Source organism: Dipodomys ordii, unplaced genomic scaffold (genome assembly GCF_000151885.1).
Source record: "Dipodomys ordii isolate 6190 unplaced genomic scaffold, Dord_2.0 Scaffold17, whole genome shotgun sequence".
NCBI lineage: Eukaryota > Metazoa > Chordata > Mammalia > Rodentia > Heteromyidae > Dipodomys > Dipodomys ordii.
In genome coordinates, this window is record NW_012267233.1 from 17,466,517 (window position 1) to 17,484,647 (window position 18,131).

An 18,131-nucleotide genomic window follows, 5' to 3' on the forward strand; every position below is an offset into this window, starting at 1 on the left:
TTGTTCCTGACATTGAACTTAAGTGTTCACGTATTGATGTAGCTGCATTGCCTCTGCTGTATGAGAACATCAGATTTAACGAGGTAAGTGGGTCAGAAGGAGCCCCCCTCATTCTTGTCATGCCCTTGCAGGCCAACTTGCCCCTGCTGCAGCGTGAGCTCCTCCACTGTGCAAGACTGGCCAAACAAAACCCTGCCCAGTACCTCGCCCAGCATGAACAGCTGCTTCTGGATGCCAGCACCACCTCCCCTGTTGACTCCTCAGAGCTGCTTCTCGATGTGAACGAAAACGGGAAGAGGCGAACTCCAGACAGGTGAGAGGGAGGAAGACCCTGAACTAATGATGGTCTTTTCTTCTTGTAATATAAGGACATTTTTTTTTGTCATATTCAAACTTCTAGCCTTCATGTCTTGCAGAATAGCCGCTAGCCAATATAGTTGTCTTGACTATCTTGCTTTGGGCTGAGATTTTTATAGAGCATTCAATCTCTGGCCTGTGTCTCTATAGCTTTTGTGCAACTTAATGTTTGCACTTTCAAACATGAAAGCCCAAAGATGTCTGTGAATGATACTAAAATCTCCAAGGTGATGCTGATAGCTCTTTTAGATATGTGCCAGCATTAAAAGCCTCACTTATTAAAAAAAGTTTGTCCCAACCACATATTTTGTCTTCCGATGGTATGGAAATTGCTTTTCCAAGTTCCTTCAAACTGGCCTGTGTATGTTCCTCAATAAACACAGAAATGAAAGTAGTAAGAGGTTCTTTATGAACTATGAGAAAACTAGGAAGGTAGATAAACTGAGTGCAGATTAGTTATGTATAGAGGTTTTTGCTGAAAACTTTTACTTATCAGCCAATATGGATCCTACCACACACTCTGCTCTCCTAACTGCAAGTTCTAAGACATGCAGAGAGGTCTTTTACTCCATTAAACTCCATAAATTCCCACATATCTTGTTGAAATGATTTCATGAATATTTCAGCCACTTGTACAGTTATTTCTCATACAGGAGCATAAATCCTTAACAACCTTTGCATAGTTTTGTGCAACACAAAGAAATAACTGAAACTGTATTCTAGAATTTACTGCTTTGTTTCCTTTTCTATTGATTTGTTCTCTTTATCTGCATTTCAGACAGCCTTTGAGTGGTTTCCATTCTGATAGTTCTGTTCTAGGTTTACAAGAGCTTAAGATCTTTAGAACTGTACAGAGACCTCTATCTGTGACTGACTTAACTCTAAGTGTATTAGTGACTACCAGAATCAGAATGTTATTAAAAGCCAGCCAGTTTACATATAGTTATTTTAATGCTATGATCTTGGGAATATTTCCCCTCCAGACATAGGACTTCTTAATAGTTTAAAATTCCTCAGGCAAAAAGTTAAATATTAATTTATTTCTGATATGTTGTAGATTCAAGTCTATCTATAATCTACCAACGGCACTTCATATTCTTTTGAAGTATATTGTGTTTGTCATATTGTAGAGTGCATAGGACATTCAGTGTGTTAGCTTTCAAAGGGAACTGGTTAAGTTGAATGCCTGAGTGGTAGGTCTCTACGAAGCTGACCACCAAGAGGTCCTCCAGGACAGATGATAGACATGTATGGTCCTGTGCAATTGGAGTCCATTTCAGCTCCATGTTTCTAGAATAATGTATCATATGTATTAAACCAGGCCTCAGTGGTAAACTGAGAAGAAGGAATTTTATTTGGGGCGAGGAGAAAGTTCAACAGCAGAAGGCTTATAAACATGTGATACATAGATACACTCTCAGCCAAATTTGAAAATGGACACAACCTAAGCTAGAATGCTTAACTACCAAGTAATTTTACCAGAGTATAGAAAAACTGGATTTGATTCATTTTTATCTATTCCTGCCTCTTTTCTCCTCTTCCCCACCCCACCCTAATGGCTCTTCCCCAGCAGTTTTTATGTGAATATGGCATAACTAGAATTTTCCTCAGACAATCCTGAGGTAACTCTGAGCATTATGTTAACATTGATGTGAAAAGTTCATATTAAATTGCACAGATGTTCAACATTCCTATTCTGATCTGAAGCTCTGGTTGTGGTGTGTGTGTGTGTGTGTGTGCGTGCGTGCGCGCGCGCGTGTGTATGTGTATGTGTGTGTGTGTGTGTGTGTGTGTGTGTGTGTTTATTCATAAACAGTTGCTGGAGTCAGGATTCATATGGTTAGTCTTTGGATGTGACATTCTTTTTTCAATTAAAACCCTAAACTATATGTTATAATGGAAAGACAGCAAAATTAGTAAGTTTCCTTATTTACAAATAAGTTAGGAGGAAAGGTAATGAGAATATGTTTTGTAAATACATTTTATCTTGTGGGAATTTGTGCAGAGCCAAGAAAATATGAGTCTCTAGATTATTTTTTGCATATATTTCCTGTGTCTTGTTTCCATATGCATTTTCTTCTTCTCTGGTTATTTATTTGTATATCCAGTACTACTATATGAAATTTTATTGAGTATGGAGCTGTCTGACAGCCGAGCTTTTTGTTTTACTGGATGTTTTGTTGGTGCATATGGTCTGACATGGATGAGCAGCCACGGTGAAATTTTGGAGTCTATTAAACTGGCTCATTAAAAAGATCAATCTGTTTCTGTAATAACACTGGGAGCCATCAGTCACTAAAAGAGGGAAAAACTGACACCTGAGGAGAAAACACATTTTGGTAATTTGTTCATGCCATGTCACGAACAAAAGAGCACTCTATATTTTGTTTACAACTTTGGGAGTTTAAATTCTGTGACGATTGCTGAGTTAATGTACTCAACACTCAGGGATAGCCGTTGGCAAGTTCAGCTTTCTTCTCACTCTTCAATATTGTCACTGACTAGACTATATTGTTTTCTTTTTTTAGTTACCTGTTGTCTCCAGAGAAATCTCTATGCTCCAAGGGAGTCTTTGAATTTTTCTTTTACTTTTTTTCTGTATGAAACATTGAAATCTTTTCATGTTTCATTAACAAAAAATAGCTCTGGGGAGAGTGCCTGAATAATACCGAACTTGGAGATCTAAAGTAGAACACTTTAGAATTCAGGTTAGAAAATAATAATTTTTATTTAAGAACATGTAAAGAAAGAATTCAGATTTGTTATTTTGTTAAAGTTGGGTCCAGTGGCTCACACTTGTACTGCTAGCTTTCTGGAGACTGAATTCTAGAGGATCAGAGTACTGAGGGTAGAAAAGAAAAAGTTCTTTATTTACACTAGATCTTGAGATCTTGAGTCTTGCAATTCTATGAAGGGACTTGTTGAAGAAAGGGATGGGAGCCTTTTCTAGAGCTAGCTCCCTGCATTGACTGGTAAACCATGAATGCTTTCATATGGCCTGAGGAGAGAAAGAAGAACTTGAATATCATCCCATAGAGACTGCAAAGGCGATTAAAATGATTGTTTGGGAAAATTTCTTATATTAACCACCATTGCTCTCTTTGTTTTCTATTCATGGTACTTGAACTCAGGGCATGGGTGCTGTCCATGAGCTCTTTGCTCAAGGCTAGCCTTCTACCGTGAACTCTTTCCTTTCTCATGGTGTTGACATAGATGCTTTATCTGATGTCATACTTGCCTTTAATTCTGTGATCTCATCAGCTATGCTACCTCTGACTCAAGAATTTCTTACTAAGGAAACCCCATTAAATCATCTTTGGTTGTTTTAGCTATTTGCTGTCCCCTTCCTTGAAGTAACCTTCTCTTTATATGCCATCATTTTTCTGTGTGTGACTGTGCTTAGCATTACCCTCCATTCAACCCTTCTGCACTTTATCACTGAGATCAGATAGCTGGATTCGTATGCACTTCCTCTTTCCCCAGTAATGAAAGGTTTTCTTTAATAATACTTGTCTGGGCCTTAGAAGCACATGGTCTGTCAAGTGGGAGGGATTGTGTACACAAGGCCAACTCCTGTTTATGCTTGAGGAAAGCACCCCCAGAGAGTATGTTCAAACTCATACTCCACCCTAGTGGAGAAACCCAACATATTTACAGAAAATGATCTTTTCATGGGAAGAATTTAAGGTAAGTTTCACTAGTTTTCTTTTAAACTTTCCCTCATCTACTTCTTTTCTATAATTTACTCAGGTTAGGTAAATACCACCATCAGGTACTCTGAGGCTTTCTGAGTCTTCAGTGACAGAAATTGCATGGTAAACCTGATTTCCTGGCTTAATGAGTGAGTTTGAAAATGCCAAAGGCTGGAGCGGCAAAAAGCTGTCATGTTGGAACTGAGCTGGTTGGTTAAGTGAGATGTACAATTGAATCACTTACCAGCCAAGCTGAGTAGGCTTGTTTCTCCTTTTTCTGTAAAATGGATGGAATTTCGAGAATTTGGTCTTTCACATGAATTTATATCATTAAGCTGACAATGCAAATAAGAATCATATTTGTATGGTTTATTACCTTTAGTAGGAAAAGTAGGCATTTTATATGGTATCCATCCTTTCTAGTTGTTTATTGCATCTTTTATGTATTTCTTTGTTTCAAGAAGTGTATAGCCATCCCCTATAGTTATATTTTTACAATAGTCCATCAACTATGAGGATTTGTAGTGAAATAGCATTAAATTACAATTATGTGAGACACAGCATGAACATAGTGGACACTTTGGAGTCTTTATTTTCCATCCATATCCTTAATTGATAGCTTTGCTCTTAGTTGATTTGTTTATGTTTGCGATTTGAAGTTAGGGCCTGTACTTGATAGGCCAGCATGCTGTCATTTCAGCCACACCTCCAGCCCATTTCTTTCCCCCAGATAGACTCCTGTGCTTTGTGCCAAGTCAGTTGAAGGCCAACCTCCCGTAACAGTCCTTCTACTTATGCCTCTCATATAGCTAGGCTCATAGGCATGCCTCAACACAGCAAATTTGTTTGTTGAACGTCTCTTTAACATTTTGCTCCGGATGGCCTCAAGTTGTAATCCTCTCATTGCTGACTCCAGGATACCTGCAATTGCAGATGTATGCCACCATGCCCAGCTGTAGCCTTACCTCATGGATATTCTACTAGGTTCGACTCTACTTGGAAATCCTTATACCAAGCTCTATTTTCTCACTTCATTTTGCTCTTTTTATATTTATTGTATGTCATTATTGTATTCATGTCATAGACTGACTCATTATCTATGAGATAAATGAAGCTTCTCAGTCATCAATACTGTAATGATGATCACTATCTACTGAGTACTTAAGATATTCCAGGCCTCTGAGCTACCTAATTCACAATTAACATATAGCACTTGTTTTGTAAACGTGCTATTGTAGATTCAGGAAGGCTGGATGCTGTGTGTAGTCACATGACTTATAAGAGGCACTGAGGGGATTCTAACCCTAGATTCTCAGTCACCAAAGCAAAGCACAAAGCACTCTACCAACATCTAAGTGTCCTGGCTTGAGCACAAAGTGCTTTGATAAGCTGGTCCTGTTTGGCTCGGTGGATGCCCTCCAGAGCCCTCTCATCTCAGAGAGAGGCAAGCTCCATTTGGCAGATGAGAACACTGAGTCTCGAAGTTAAACCCCTTGAGTCATCTTGCCAGCAAACAGCAGATCCACAGCTCAAAACTAACTCCATGTCACTCCAAACTTTTTGCTCTTTTGAGAGAACATACTGGAATAATCTTCTTTTCTTTTGATCTCCCATAGCACATTTATATTACTTCTACAGTAGCTTCTGTGTGCAGATGCTATATGAAAGCCTATAAATCTCATAGCTCCAATTAAGATCATCTTTTATGGTAAGTCAACTAAAGTGTGGTGGTGCATGCCTGCAATCTCAGCACTCAGAAGGATTGCGTAGGAATTTTCGGAGTGCCAGGGCAACTTGGTTAAAGGGAGGTCCTGTGTTTAAAAAAAGTGAAGTATGGAAGTTTTGTGACAGTATGCTTGTATCAAATGCACAACACCCTGGATTTGATTGCAGCACTAAATCATAATTTTATGGAGAGTTATATATGTCTTCCTCATCTTTGTATTCCCCAAAGCTCAGAAGAATGCCTTAGACATAACTGATTACCTGAAACAAAAACAAAGTAAAACACTACAAAGCAAACAAGCCTCTACCCCACTTGAACAAATAAGTACTTCAAACTGAACTACTTATTATGAACTACTTATTATATATGATGGTATTAAATTACCATCATATCCACTCCCATATACACACCAAGAGTCTTCATCTACTCATTTATTCATTTGGATTTGATTTTAAAAGACACAGCTCTGAAATACAACAATGCCAATAGTCATGAACAGCCCAGAGTCCAAATGCAGAGATTGGTTCACTGACCAGAAAAAAATTAGGGGACGGTGCTCCAATGGGGAATGTAGTGATGACAAATTAGAATAAGAAGGGATAGCTGCAGACAGGGGGAAGGGAAATGGAATACTGCAGTAGTGGCAGAGGAAACACAGAGGGACTGCCAGTAACAGGCAGTCTAACTGTTAAGCAGATGGCCAGCTTCAGGAGACATGTGACAGAGCTCCACCTTCCCATGGGGAGAGGAGGGCTCAGGTGGCTCTATGAACCTGCATGTCGCAATCCATGAAGGTCCAGGCATCATGTTTACGTGTCTGGAGAGGCAAACATTGCCTGTCATTATTTACTTTTGAGGATATTAGCAAACAGCTCTGGAGAGAGAACTCTGCTCTTCTTGTGACCCAGGGGTTCTGGATCTGTGGCACTTACCTCTGCTTCTCTGTTTTCCATCGTCTGAACATCCTACTTGCTCTGGAGTGATAGCTAAACACAAAACTCACTACAGGTTGTCATGAAGAATTAAGTTTGATTTTCTTTTTAAGGAGGCAGGGGAATTTGTAATCTATTTTGTTTCAGATACATTATTCAACACAAAGGAAAATGTGTAATGTGAAATTCTTATTTAAGCTCACCTATTTCCTTACAATTTCTGGAGAGCCTTCTTACTGAATGAAGTCCAGTGAACATGATCGCAAAAGTGATTTTCCCCCTTGCATTCCATGTTTAGTCCCATGGAAAACCTTAGCAAAACTGCATGTATATGAAATCTGCTGTTTGTTAATGTCTTTCATCTTTTCTTCAGAAGCACTGTTGCCCCCTAAAACTTAGATATAAAAGTAGAAGAATAAAATAAGGAATGAATATATTTTAGAACTCCACAGAACATTAGACCCTCTGAATTTAAAATCAGTGTCTTTCTCCTGCTCATCACCGAGAGTCATCAGGCTAAGAGTAGGTCATGGCTATTCTGACAATGAGCAAACAATTCCAGAGGACCCCTGTTGTGCCAAGTAAGTAGTGGTATGACAGGGCCACGTCCTGGTATTATGAGGCAGGAAGGAGGGGCCTGTGCCAGAGGAGCTGTTGAGATCAACAATAGGAGACTCACATGTAGAGAATAAAATTTGTATAGTGATCTTCAAGTTTCTCTTTAGGTGATGAGGTAGAAGGTCGAATGGGGTGCATAAAAAAGACAAAACCGGATTGATGCATTTAGTTTACAAAATTAACACATGATAATTTTGCAAAATAATGGGTTTCATTGGGACATTTTCATATTTATATGTATAGCTGTACATCTATCATTTTCATCCCACCATTATCTCTTGTCTCTCTTCTGAATCCTCCTGAAAATACATCACCTTCTACTTTCAAATCTTTGAGGAACATGACTCAAACTTTTGAGGAACCTCCATATTGATTTCCATGATGGCTGCACCAGTTTCTATTCCCAGCAGCAATGTGTGAGAGTTCACTTTCCCCCACATCCTTGCCAGAATTTGCTACTGTTTGCCAGCTCATAGCCACTCTGATTGGGGTGAGATGGAATCCCAACATAGTTTGTGTTTTTGTTTTATTGAGACAGTTTCTCCATATAACTTAGACTGGTGTAGAGATCATGATCAATGTATCTTAGTCTCTCTCAAATACTGAAACTACAGATGTGTGCCAGCATGCTCAGCTCCTCAGTGTAAGTTTTAAAATTTGATCATTCATTCATTTTTGCAATACTGGGATTTGAATTTAGGGCCGTTTGCCCTCAACACCTAAGGTAGGTGCTATAACATTTGAGCCACATCTCTAAGTCCCTCGGAACTGTTTTGACTCACATTTCCTTAATGGCTAAAGATGTTGAACATTGTTTTATGTACTTATTGACTATTTGTCAGAACTGTCTGTTCAGTTAATTCTCTCACTTATTGATTGGATTGTTTGTTCTTTCAGTTCTTTATATATTCTGGATATTAATCCCTTGTCCAATGAATAGGTGGCAAGTTTTTTTTTTCCCAATTGTGTATGTTGTCCCTTGACTCTGATAATTGTTTCTTTTACTCTACAGAAGGTTTTTAATTGATGTAATCCCATTTGTCAATTCCTGCTATTATTTCCTGAGCTACTTCTTATTCAGAAAGTATTATCCATGTTTATATCTTCAGGTGTTTTCCACATGTTTTCCTGTAGTAGTTTCAAAGTTGCAGGATTCACATTATCGTCTCAATCAGTTATGCTTAACTTTTTATATAGGAATCTAGTTTCTCTCTTGTACATGTGCATATCTATCTTTCTAGCACTGCCAAATAGGCTGTCTTTTCTCCAAAATATTTTCTTAGTACCTTTGTCTGGGATGAGTGCAAGGATTTCTGGATCCTTTATTCTGTTCAGTTAATCTACATGTCTGTCTTTGTGCTAGTACCATGTCTGGTTACTTTGAAATATAGTATAACTGGAAGTCATGAATTGTGATACCCTCAATATTTGTCTTTGTGTAAGATTGCTTTGGATATTGAGGGTCACTTTTTGCTTCTAAATGAATTGTAAGATGTTTTGATTCAATTTCTATGAAGAAAACCATGAGGATGTTAATGGAGTTGCATCAAACGTGTAGGTTAGGAATAGGTCTACTTCTAAATGCTTGGTGAAACTCAAATAAGTGAACAGCTGAGATGCATACTATATTTATTTGAAACAGTAATAGGGTTAAAATTTGGGATGCTTCTTTGAAATTGCAGAGCTTAGGGCTGGGAAGGTGGCTCAGTGGTAGAGTACTTGCCTTGCATGCCTGAGGCCCTGGGTTCGATTCCTCAGCACCACATAAGCATAAAAGAAAAAAGCCAGAAGTTGTGCTGTAGCTCAAGTGGTAGAGCGCTGCCTTGAGCTGAAGAGCTGAAGGACAGCACCCAGGCCCAGAGTTCAAGCCCCACGACCAGACCCCCCACCAAAAAAAAAAAAGAGAAAAGAAATTGCAGAGCTTAAATTATTCTATGCCACTTTATGCCCCACAAAGTCTTTTTTGTTTATGTTTGTTTGTTTATCATTGGTAAGGGAGGATCTTACTATGTAGCTAAGATTATCCTCCCCACTTGATTTGTAGAACATGTTGAACTTGAACCCTAGATCCTCCTTACCTTCCCTACCACTAGGAATACAAGCATGCATTCATGTGCTCTGCTGAGATATTTTTGCATTAGTATTTTCCCCATGTGAAAACATCTTCATCAAGGGGAAAGAAACCTTACATGTACTTTTGTTACTTAGGAGATTTATTCTCTCATTCCACCTGTCATCTAAACTTTATAGTCGATTTTTTTACACTTTCTTTTTCTTGAATGCTATCCTATTTTATTACAGTGTTACCAAAAATTATCAATGAACACTAGCTAATCATACCTTGTTAGATATTTCATAAAGAATTTTCAAAAGTGTTTGCTTTCTTTTTCAAATAATTGACCTATTGAGGAGCTGAAGAACTGTGGCCTCCAATGGAGTAAGGTACAGATGAAGTTGCTGATTCAAACTGAGGCTACCATTATCATTTTCCAGGCCTTATTTTTACTGGGAAGTAAGCTCTAGCGAGAAAGTTAAGTAATAATCAGGTTATATAAATGCAGCCTTTGGGTACTTCTGTGCTTAGGATGTCTGACCTTAATAAAGATGAAATTAGGCTAAGTATTGAAAAGGTGAAATTATATTCAGAATAATGTCTTCTTGTAGGGAAACAGAATATCCATAGATTTAAAAAATAAACCAAAGGTGGGTGGGATGTCACACACATGTAATCCCAGCATTGAGGAGGATGAGGCAGGTGGTTGATGAGTTGTAAACCAGAATGGGCTACTGAGAACTGAACACTAAACATAAATGGATGGATGGACGGACAGATAGATAGATAGATAGATAGATAGATAGATAGATAGATAGATAGATAGATAGATAGATAGATAGTTATATATTGCCACATTTCGGTTAGAAATTCTATTCTTCCAGAGTTTGAGTTACTTCAAAGGCAGGTTTATATAGCACAGTGAAAAGTATTTACCTTTTCCCTATATGCTTTCAAAAGTTCAACAAGTAAAACTTTGACAATCTAGCTGTGTGTCAATGGTTCACGGATGTAACACTAGCTACCCAGAAGGCTGAGCTCTAAGAATCATGGTTCAAAGCCAGCTTGGGAAGGAAAGCCCATGGTACTCTTACCCACAATTAACTACTGTGAGCCAAAAGTAGAACTGTGTGTCAACTAGTAGATTGCTAACCTTGAGCACAAAAGCTCAGGGAAAGTACTCAGGCCCTGAGTTCAAGCCCCAAGACTGACACAATAAAAAGAAGAAGAAAGAAGTAAAGAGACAAACAACAACCAACTTGTTTTAATTATGCTCTAGACAAATAGCCTTTGGCATGCGTCATCTTTATATTTAGACACCAATGGTGGGAACAACAGCGAGGCAGAACTCTTAGAGCCTTATTTCTAGGAGTCATAGGAGTCGTCAGTACTTTGCTGTGAAATATAGCTGTTCCTGAAGTGATGAACTTTGTATGTGACTAGCTCTCAAGAGTATGGGGATACAGGCTGGTAGGGTATAAAGAACTGAAAAATGGGAGAAGGCAAATTTAAGACTTAACCCCTGCCTCTCAAGACATTACTGCCTCTGTTTCATTGCTGTTGTTGGGGTTAGAAAAATGCTCTTTTCTCCTCAAATACAATTGGGTCATGAAAGTAATAATACTGACCAGAAGGCTCATTTGAAGAAGGAGAGAAATTGCATATCCAGCCATTAGAACTCTGTTAAGGATTCTTTCAGGGATAAATGCTGTTGATATCATTAAAATGGACAGGAGAAACCATCAGTTGGGCTAGTTGGATACAAATGGATGTTTTTATATTGAAATGCTACAAGAGCTGCTCAGAGATGTTTGGAAGATACTTTAAAATTTCACTCAAAAAATCTACTGTAAGAAATAAAATGTTCAAAGCAAAGAATAGAGATTGGTTGACTTGCATGCATATGATTTGGTGAGAGAAGCATTAACTCTTTGTGCTTTGATCTAAATAACTATGTGATTTAGCTGTATAGAATAATTATAACTGGAAACAATTGCCAAGTTTTCAAGCCAGAAAAGACCTCAGAAACCATCTAGTCCCAGTGGTTTTCAAACTTGATGTTAGAAACAGACTTTTTCCTTTAAAAATTAAATATTAAGCACAACCCCGATTTTTGAAACAGATTAGAATAAGTGGGTTTCTTTGGCCCCTTGAATCTGGATTGGTCAGGGAAAACGTTTTTTGTTGCCTATAGAATCCTGTAAGCCCCCTCAGAAAGCTGAGTTTGAAAACCACTGATCTAGTCCAACCCTTTCATTTTACAGATGAGCAAACTGAGGTCCCAAGAGGTTAAGTCCAAGGTCATACAGCTAGTCGTGGAAGAGCCAGGACTAGGTCTCAGTTTTCTTGATTTCCAGTCCAGTGCTCTTTCCATTACACCTCACTGCCAGTAAGGTAGGTGCTGTGTTAGCATTGTGTTCATAGTTACTAATATAGTCTCCACTATTTTCCAATTGATTTATGCTGGTAAATATGCATTGAATGTCGAAATGTATTATTCAGAAATATATAGGATGTGAAAAATCCAGATTAGAATTACATAAGCATAGTCAGAGGATAAATCAATACCTATTATGCTTCCTTTTACTTTTAAAAATTATTTTAAAGCAATGCATTTAGGTAATGTCTGAGCTATACTGGGTGTTTTTGTCTGATACCAATGATCAATATGTATGGAGTCAGTATGTTTCAGACACATACTTAATGGGAACAGCATTGAGATTTCTGGATACCACTTTTGTGGGGACCATGCAGTGCTGTCATTTCTAGTATTGGCCAATCTCCTATTTCTGGAACAGTGCTCATGGTGGCCATATGCTATAGCCTGTGTACTAAACTTTACAGATTTCCCTCCATTCGTTAGGTGCGTATGCTTCTGTCTCTAACTTGTTTATCCTTCTCAGTCTGGTGTGAATGAATTGTTACTGGGACTCTACCCCCATAGAAATGAAGGACAGGCATGGTGAAATCCTGATAATCCCTGGTTATCTCCATCCAGATGTTCCTCTCTAGTATTATCATCAGATAAAAAAGTGCCAGGAGAGCAGAAGTGTCTTAACACCTCTATAACTATCATCTTAACAACTTCAACAAAGAAGGCTCATGGGAATCTGGAGCCATTGTGAATTGATAGGATTCTTAGGAGGGAATTTCCCTGGGAAAATGCTCCCACAGGTCTATGGATAAAGTGCTAGTTTGATGAGGATGGCCAGCTGCTGAGTGAAAACTTAGTTTGAGAACTGTAACTTCAGTTGAATTTGGAGATGATTTGTTTCTATCTCTATATTGAAGAGTCTCTCAGCAATGAGATATATATTTAGCCAGGAAATATTTTTTTTCTTTTAGCCCTACTTTTGAGAACCCAAGAGCTGAGATTAGTTACATATTGAATGCATTCCTCTGAAAGCCAGGTTCAAAGATCCATGGACCTTAGGGTGAGGTGCAGTCAGGGTGCGCCTGTTCTGTTGTAAGACCTGGTGACCCCACACAGGATGTGCAAACTCTCTCGGTATGTGTTTTCTCAATATTAGGGTAAAGGCAGTGACCTAGGTCTTCCTTCTCATCCCAGCAATCTGGACAACTGGTGATTGGATATGTTAGTGACTCAAGATATAATTGGGGACATCTTGCTCACTTGGATTATGGTATTCCAATGGAACTGTGGACAATAATGGAAATGTGTTGTGTTTTTTTCATCCACTCTGTAACCTCTAAAAGCCATGAGTGGTTCTTGAGTACCTGCTACTAGGTAATTGGACTTAAGCTTTACTTAGTTATAATTAACTTGCATTTTAAACTGCTGCATGTGGTTATGGTAGTGGACAACATACTACTGACGTGTTCTCTCACATGAACATCAGATGCCAGGTGGAATAGGTGTACCATATTTATCTAGAGAGTGGTGATGTTTTACGCTGATGAATCTTAATCTGATACAGTTGTTCTTAGGGCAACTTGTAGAAATCAAGTACTCTTCTTTGCGCGAAATAGATCTACAGAAGGCTATTGGGTAGCCTTATATTTGTAACTTATACACATGAGTTGCAACTGCAGTATGCTTGCTAATTTGATGACAAGTGAAGCATTTTCTCCAGTGTCAGTCATGCAGTCATTTTTGGCTTCAGCCTGGATTTCAGGGAATTCCCCCAGGTCTTCTGGGAAGCTGAGTTTTGAAAGTTTCTGGCCAATAAAGGAATGTTCTTTTGATATTACAAGCTCAGACATGGATATCTGAATGATGCTGGCTATTGAGTCCTTTGTAAAACAAATTTTCTTTTTTTTCTCTTCTCCCCTCAGAACCAAAGAAAATGGCTTTGACAGAGAGCCTTTGCACTCAGAACACCCAAGCAAGCGGCCATGCACTATTAGCCCAGGCCAGCGGTACAGTCCAAATAATGGCTTATCCTACCAGCCAAATGGCCTGCCTCACCCCACCCCACCTCCACCTCAGCATTACCGTTTGGACGATATGGCCATTGCCCACCACTACAGGGACTCCTATCGACACCCCAGCCACAGGGACCTCAGGGACAGAAACAGACCTATGGGTAAGATGAAGGATGTGTTCTTTTTATTAAGGATTGGATGTATGAAGACTTGAGTGATCATTTCTCAGCTGTATTTGAGATATAACATCTACTAGGGTTGAAAAATTACTTTCTTCTTTCCTTATATTGTCTCCTTTATGAGAAAACTGGTAATGACATGCTGTCTTGCTCATAATTCTGTGTGTGTGTGTGTGTGTGTGTGTGTGTGTGTTTGTATGCGTGCATGTTCCCGTGTGTGTCAATGCTGGGCTTGAACTTAGAGACTTGTGTTGTCGCTTGACTTTCTTGTTTAAGGCTAATGCTCTACCATTTGGGCCACAGTTTCACTTCCAGCTTTTTGCTGGTTAACTAGAGATAAGAGTTTCTCTGATTTGTCTGCTCAGGCTGGCTTTGAACCTCAATCCTCAAATATCATCTTCCGAAGTAGCTAGGATTACAGAATCACACAGCAATCATTTATATTATTGAAGGTATCAGGTTAACTCTTTTTGTGTGTGGAAGAGGACATCAAACTTAATATAAAACTTTTAGTTGTAGAAATAAAGACAAATGGAATTTTAGCTTGAATTCTTTTCTTCATAGGAGGGATTTCATATGCACTTCACTTCCACAGATAAATTTTCTAAAACTCTTCTTTCATCAGATTTTTGGCTTGAAAGTTAACTTTTATATTTCAAGTTTCCATGAAATTTCACATTTCAGGATTTGATATGAAAGGCTGTTTGTGGCTTAATTTGACATGTGTTACTTCAGGAGTGTTTGCTTCTTTACTTAAAAATACCAGTGATTAACGTTAGTGTTGTCAAACAGCAGAATATAGAAGGAGTGAGTTTGGAAAATATATGTTTTATTTGCCTTTATCCATTACTTCATTGCATAAAATTATTGGAGGTAAAGCTTTTAAATAGACATTGCCTTCGGAAAACAAGTGTCTCCCATGAAATATCAGAGGAGAAACTGATGAGGTAAGTTTGACATGTGATTAATATCAGGTGGTTAGTAAGTGTACCATTCTTCAGACACCTTCAATTCTTAATGCCCAGTCTGACTGAGAGCAATGGACAGACAGCCCACTTTCCTTTTCCCATCTCCTATGTTTCGTTCATCCACCAGCAGGCCTTCCTTTATTGCATAACTAGTTGTTGGCAAACTTCACTGACATGGGCGATTTGGTGGGCAGGATACTAGAACAAACAAAGGATGAAGTCCAAATGGAAAGCAAGAAAATGGAGCAGAGAATGCAAAACTCTGGGGAACGTAGCCAACCAGTCATCTACTGCTTGAATCATAGTGACAGATTTTTTTTTTTTCTAGGAAGGTAGATGGATATGCAGAAGTGTATGTGAGATTTCCAAGTAGGTTACTAACAAACAGGGACTGGCATCTGTAGGGTCTTTTTTTCTATTCTATACATAGCCCTCAACCAAATGTTTAAAAAACACATTGAGTCAGTGTTAGGGTGGGGGAGAGGGGAGATGATTGAGGCTTTGGTTGTGAGATAGTAAATTGTTACTTTTGGTTCTTTACAACAGTAGTTTCTACATTTATATAGTGTGTCAGACAAATGGCTAAGCATATTATTTGTGCTTTCTTAATAGGCAATCTGTCTAATGCTCTCCCAGGTACCATTTCTGAAGAGCTTTCAAAAGTGGTTGTGCTATTTCTTAGTCCAGATTGATATTTTGGCCTCAAAAATCAAATGTGATAACAAGCTCCTTCTATGCATCTCACTTACCATTGATTTATGACTTAAAGCTAGAAAACCATGACTGCCCACTTTTAAATAGCAGTGGAGCCATCCGTCCTGTGAGACCAGTTCAAGAGATCCCAGTTGTAGCTGTGAGGAAATGCCCTGCTTCTCAGGCTGCAAATACAGTCTCATGAAATATTAGGTACTATGCACTATAAAGTTATCAGCAAGGAAGTAATTACGCTTAGACACAATGATTATGTTTTCATCCAATAATGCAAAATGTGCTTTTATAAATTATATCTGTATTCATGGGTTTTATGTGATTTTTCTTCAAGCCATGTTCCTTACCTTTTAATTATATTAGCTTGTAAAACTAATAGCGCTAATCTCTATAAATATGTACAGCTATTTAGCCATCCCTAAAGTCTGGCAAGAGTTTAGAGGGTGTTAATTGTAAAATAAAATCTTGACATGTGCGTAACAAATTATGATGGTATATCAGGCTGCCATTTTGAGAATGTAAAAATTGTCGTAAAGGTATACTTTGTCTGGTATGATTTATAAGTGTCTATTCTGTGTAGGGACATATGCCCAGTAGAATCCTTTCATAAAACAACTTTGTAAGTAGTATTGGCTTATAACTAAGCTTAGAATTTCAGCATACTTGGATAAATTCTTCTAAAAATCTAACTACAGTTGAAATTTAACATTAGTGCCGTTTCTCACAAATGGAAAATATGTTCTTTAATGATTATGAGCTGTTTTTCCCACTATATCCCTCTGGTGATATAAATATAAATAAAAGTTGTATAGTGCTGAATATTTATATATGTGAAATAGAGAAAATAATACATGTAAACTTTTTATTCACTTTATTGTTTCCTTCCAAAGGTTTTATCCTACCTTTGTCTTTGAGAGTTCAAAAGCTGTGAATGAATCCTATAACTCATAACCAAATACTTGGGATCAAACATTTTTAATGCTATTACTTTCTGAAAAAAAAGAGATAAAGATTAACATTGTGCACAGTATGGACTCTAATTAGCCACAGTCATAATGTGGCTCATTAGTTATTTCAAATGTTATATAAAGCATGTATGATTATTGAACCAGTCGCTGAATTTTGGTGAGATTTGAACTTAGGGCCTCTTGTTTACTTGCCTTGCCTTGCTCATGGCTGGTGCTCTACTGCTTGATCCACAGCTTTTTGCTGTTATTTCATGGACTTATCTTCCCCCCCTGGCTTCAAAATATGATCCTCCAGATCTCAGCCTCTTGAGAAGGCTAGGATTATAGATGTGAGCCATTAGTGTCTGGCAGAATTTTTGAAGCCTTTGATATGGATATAGCTCTTGGTCTTTAAAGTAATATAAATAGTTAGATGCCACTGTCTTGGAATTCCCTGTCATATTTTTATTCTTATCATTTCCTGGTTGTTTCAGTGATGACTAATTTTAACAGTACTGTTTTTTCCCTCTAAAACACAGGCAAGAAGTAAGTCAACAAAAATTACATATTTGCAAACATTTCAACATGAAACAGTCACAACAAACAGAGCAGAAACAAATATTACTTTCCCAATGTCTTTTCTATTATGCAAATTAGTAATACATATTTGCAGTTTTACTTTTTTGCCAATAGGTGGCATTGACAATGTTAAATTTTAAAATGTGTATTTGAGTGTGTTCTAATTGGACAGGAATGGTTCAAAGTGCTTTGTATTTATCAGGGTTCTTTTTGCCTGAGAAAGAGTTTTCATCAATTTGTTCACTTCTATTAGTTATAAATAAAACTTCTTTTGTGGTTAGCAGGATAGAGTCATGTGACATCTTTTTTTAATCCTCTAAAATAACTAAAAGAAAAGACTAATAACCACTGAGACAGCACAAAAAGTGGATACGCTGTCTTATAACTTATTGGCATGTAATTCTTACATAATACTCTCAGATAATCCCTGTCTAAAGGCCCATACTAAGCCCAATTTAATTAGCTGTTGAAGGTAGAAATGGAGGAATGGTTACCAAAAGAAAAGTGTGAGTCATTTAAATGGAAAATAATACCAGGAACCAAGGCTTTCTCTTCAGAGTAGAATGTAAAGATATTTGCCCACAAGTCTGAAGAGACATCTTCTGACATCTAGTCATAGCCTTCTAGTCCATCATGGTCGTGAGACACACAGACTAAGTATTCTGGTGAGCATTTCATGTAACTGCTTACATTCTTTCATACTGTTGCTAACTGGTAAACATCATAGGTTACTTTTCTACAGTACTATCACTGTGATTCTGAGGAGTGTTGATGCTCACAGTCTTTAAATGAAGATTTCTAGTTTCTTGGCTTGACCCTATGATATGTCAAATTGTAACTGGTATGTTGATTTTCTTCATAAAGAATATCTCACACAGTTTTAATTTTTTTATTTTCATAAATTGAAAGCATGTAGGCAAATTTTATTTTATCCAAACTCTTTCTTCAATGGCCTGATTTTATCATTGAAATTTCTGCTGAAATTT

At 37.8% G+C, this 18,131-nt stretch overlaps 1 protein-coding gene across 3 annotated transcripts in view; it reads left to right on the plus strand.

Moving 5' to 3' along the window:
- Runx1t1 (runt-related transcription factor 1; translocated to, 1 (cyclin D-related)) overlaps positions 1 to 18,131 on the plus strand; it is a 122,467-nt gene that overhangs the window by 59,743 nt on the left and 44,593 nt on the right. For all 3 annotated transcript variants that reach the window (XM_013012568.1, XM_013012569.1, XM_013012570.1), the window contains exons 5-6: positions 132 to 313; positions 13,675 to 13,925. In XM_013012568.1, the coding sequence (XP_012868022.1) occupies positions 132 to 313; positions 13,675 to 13,925 (433 nt within the window). The remainder of the gene's footprint in view (positions 1 to 131; positions 314 to 13,674; positions 13,926 to 18,131) is intronic.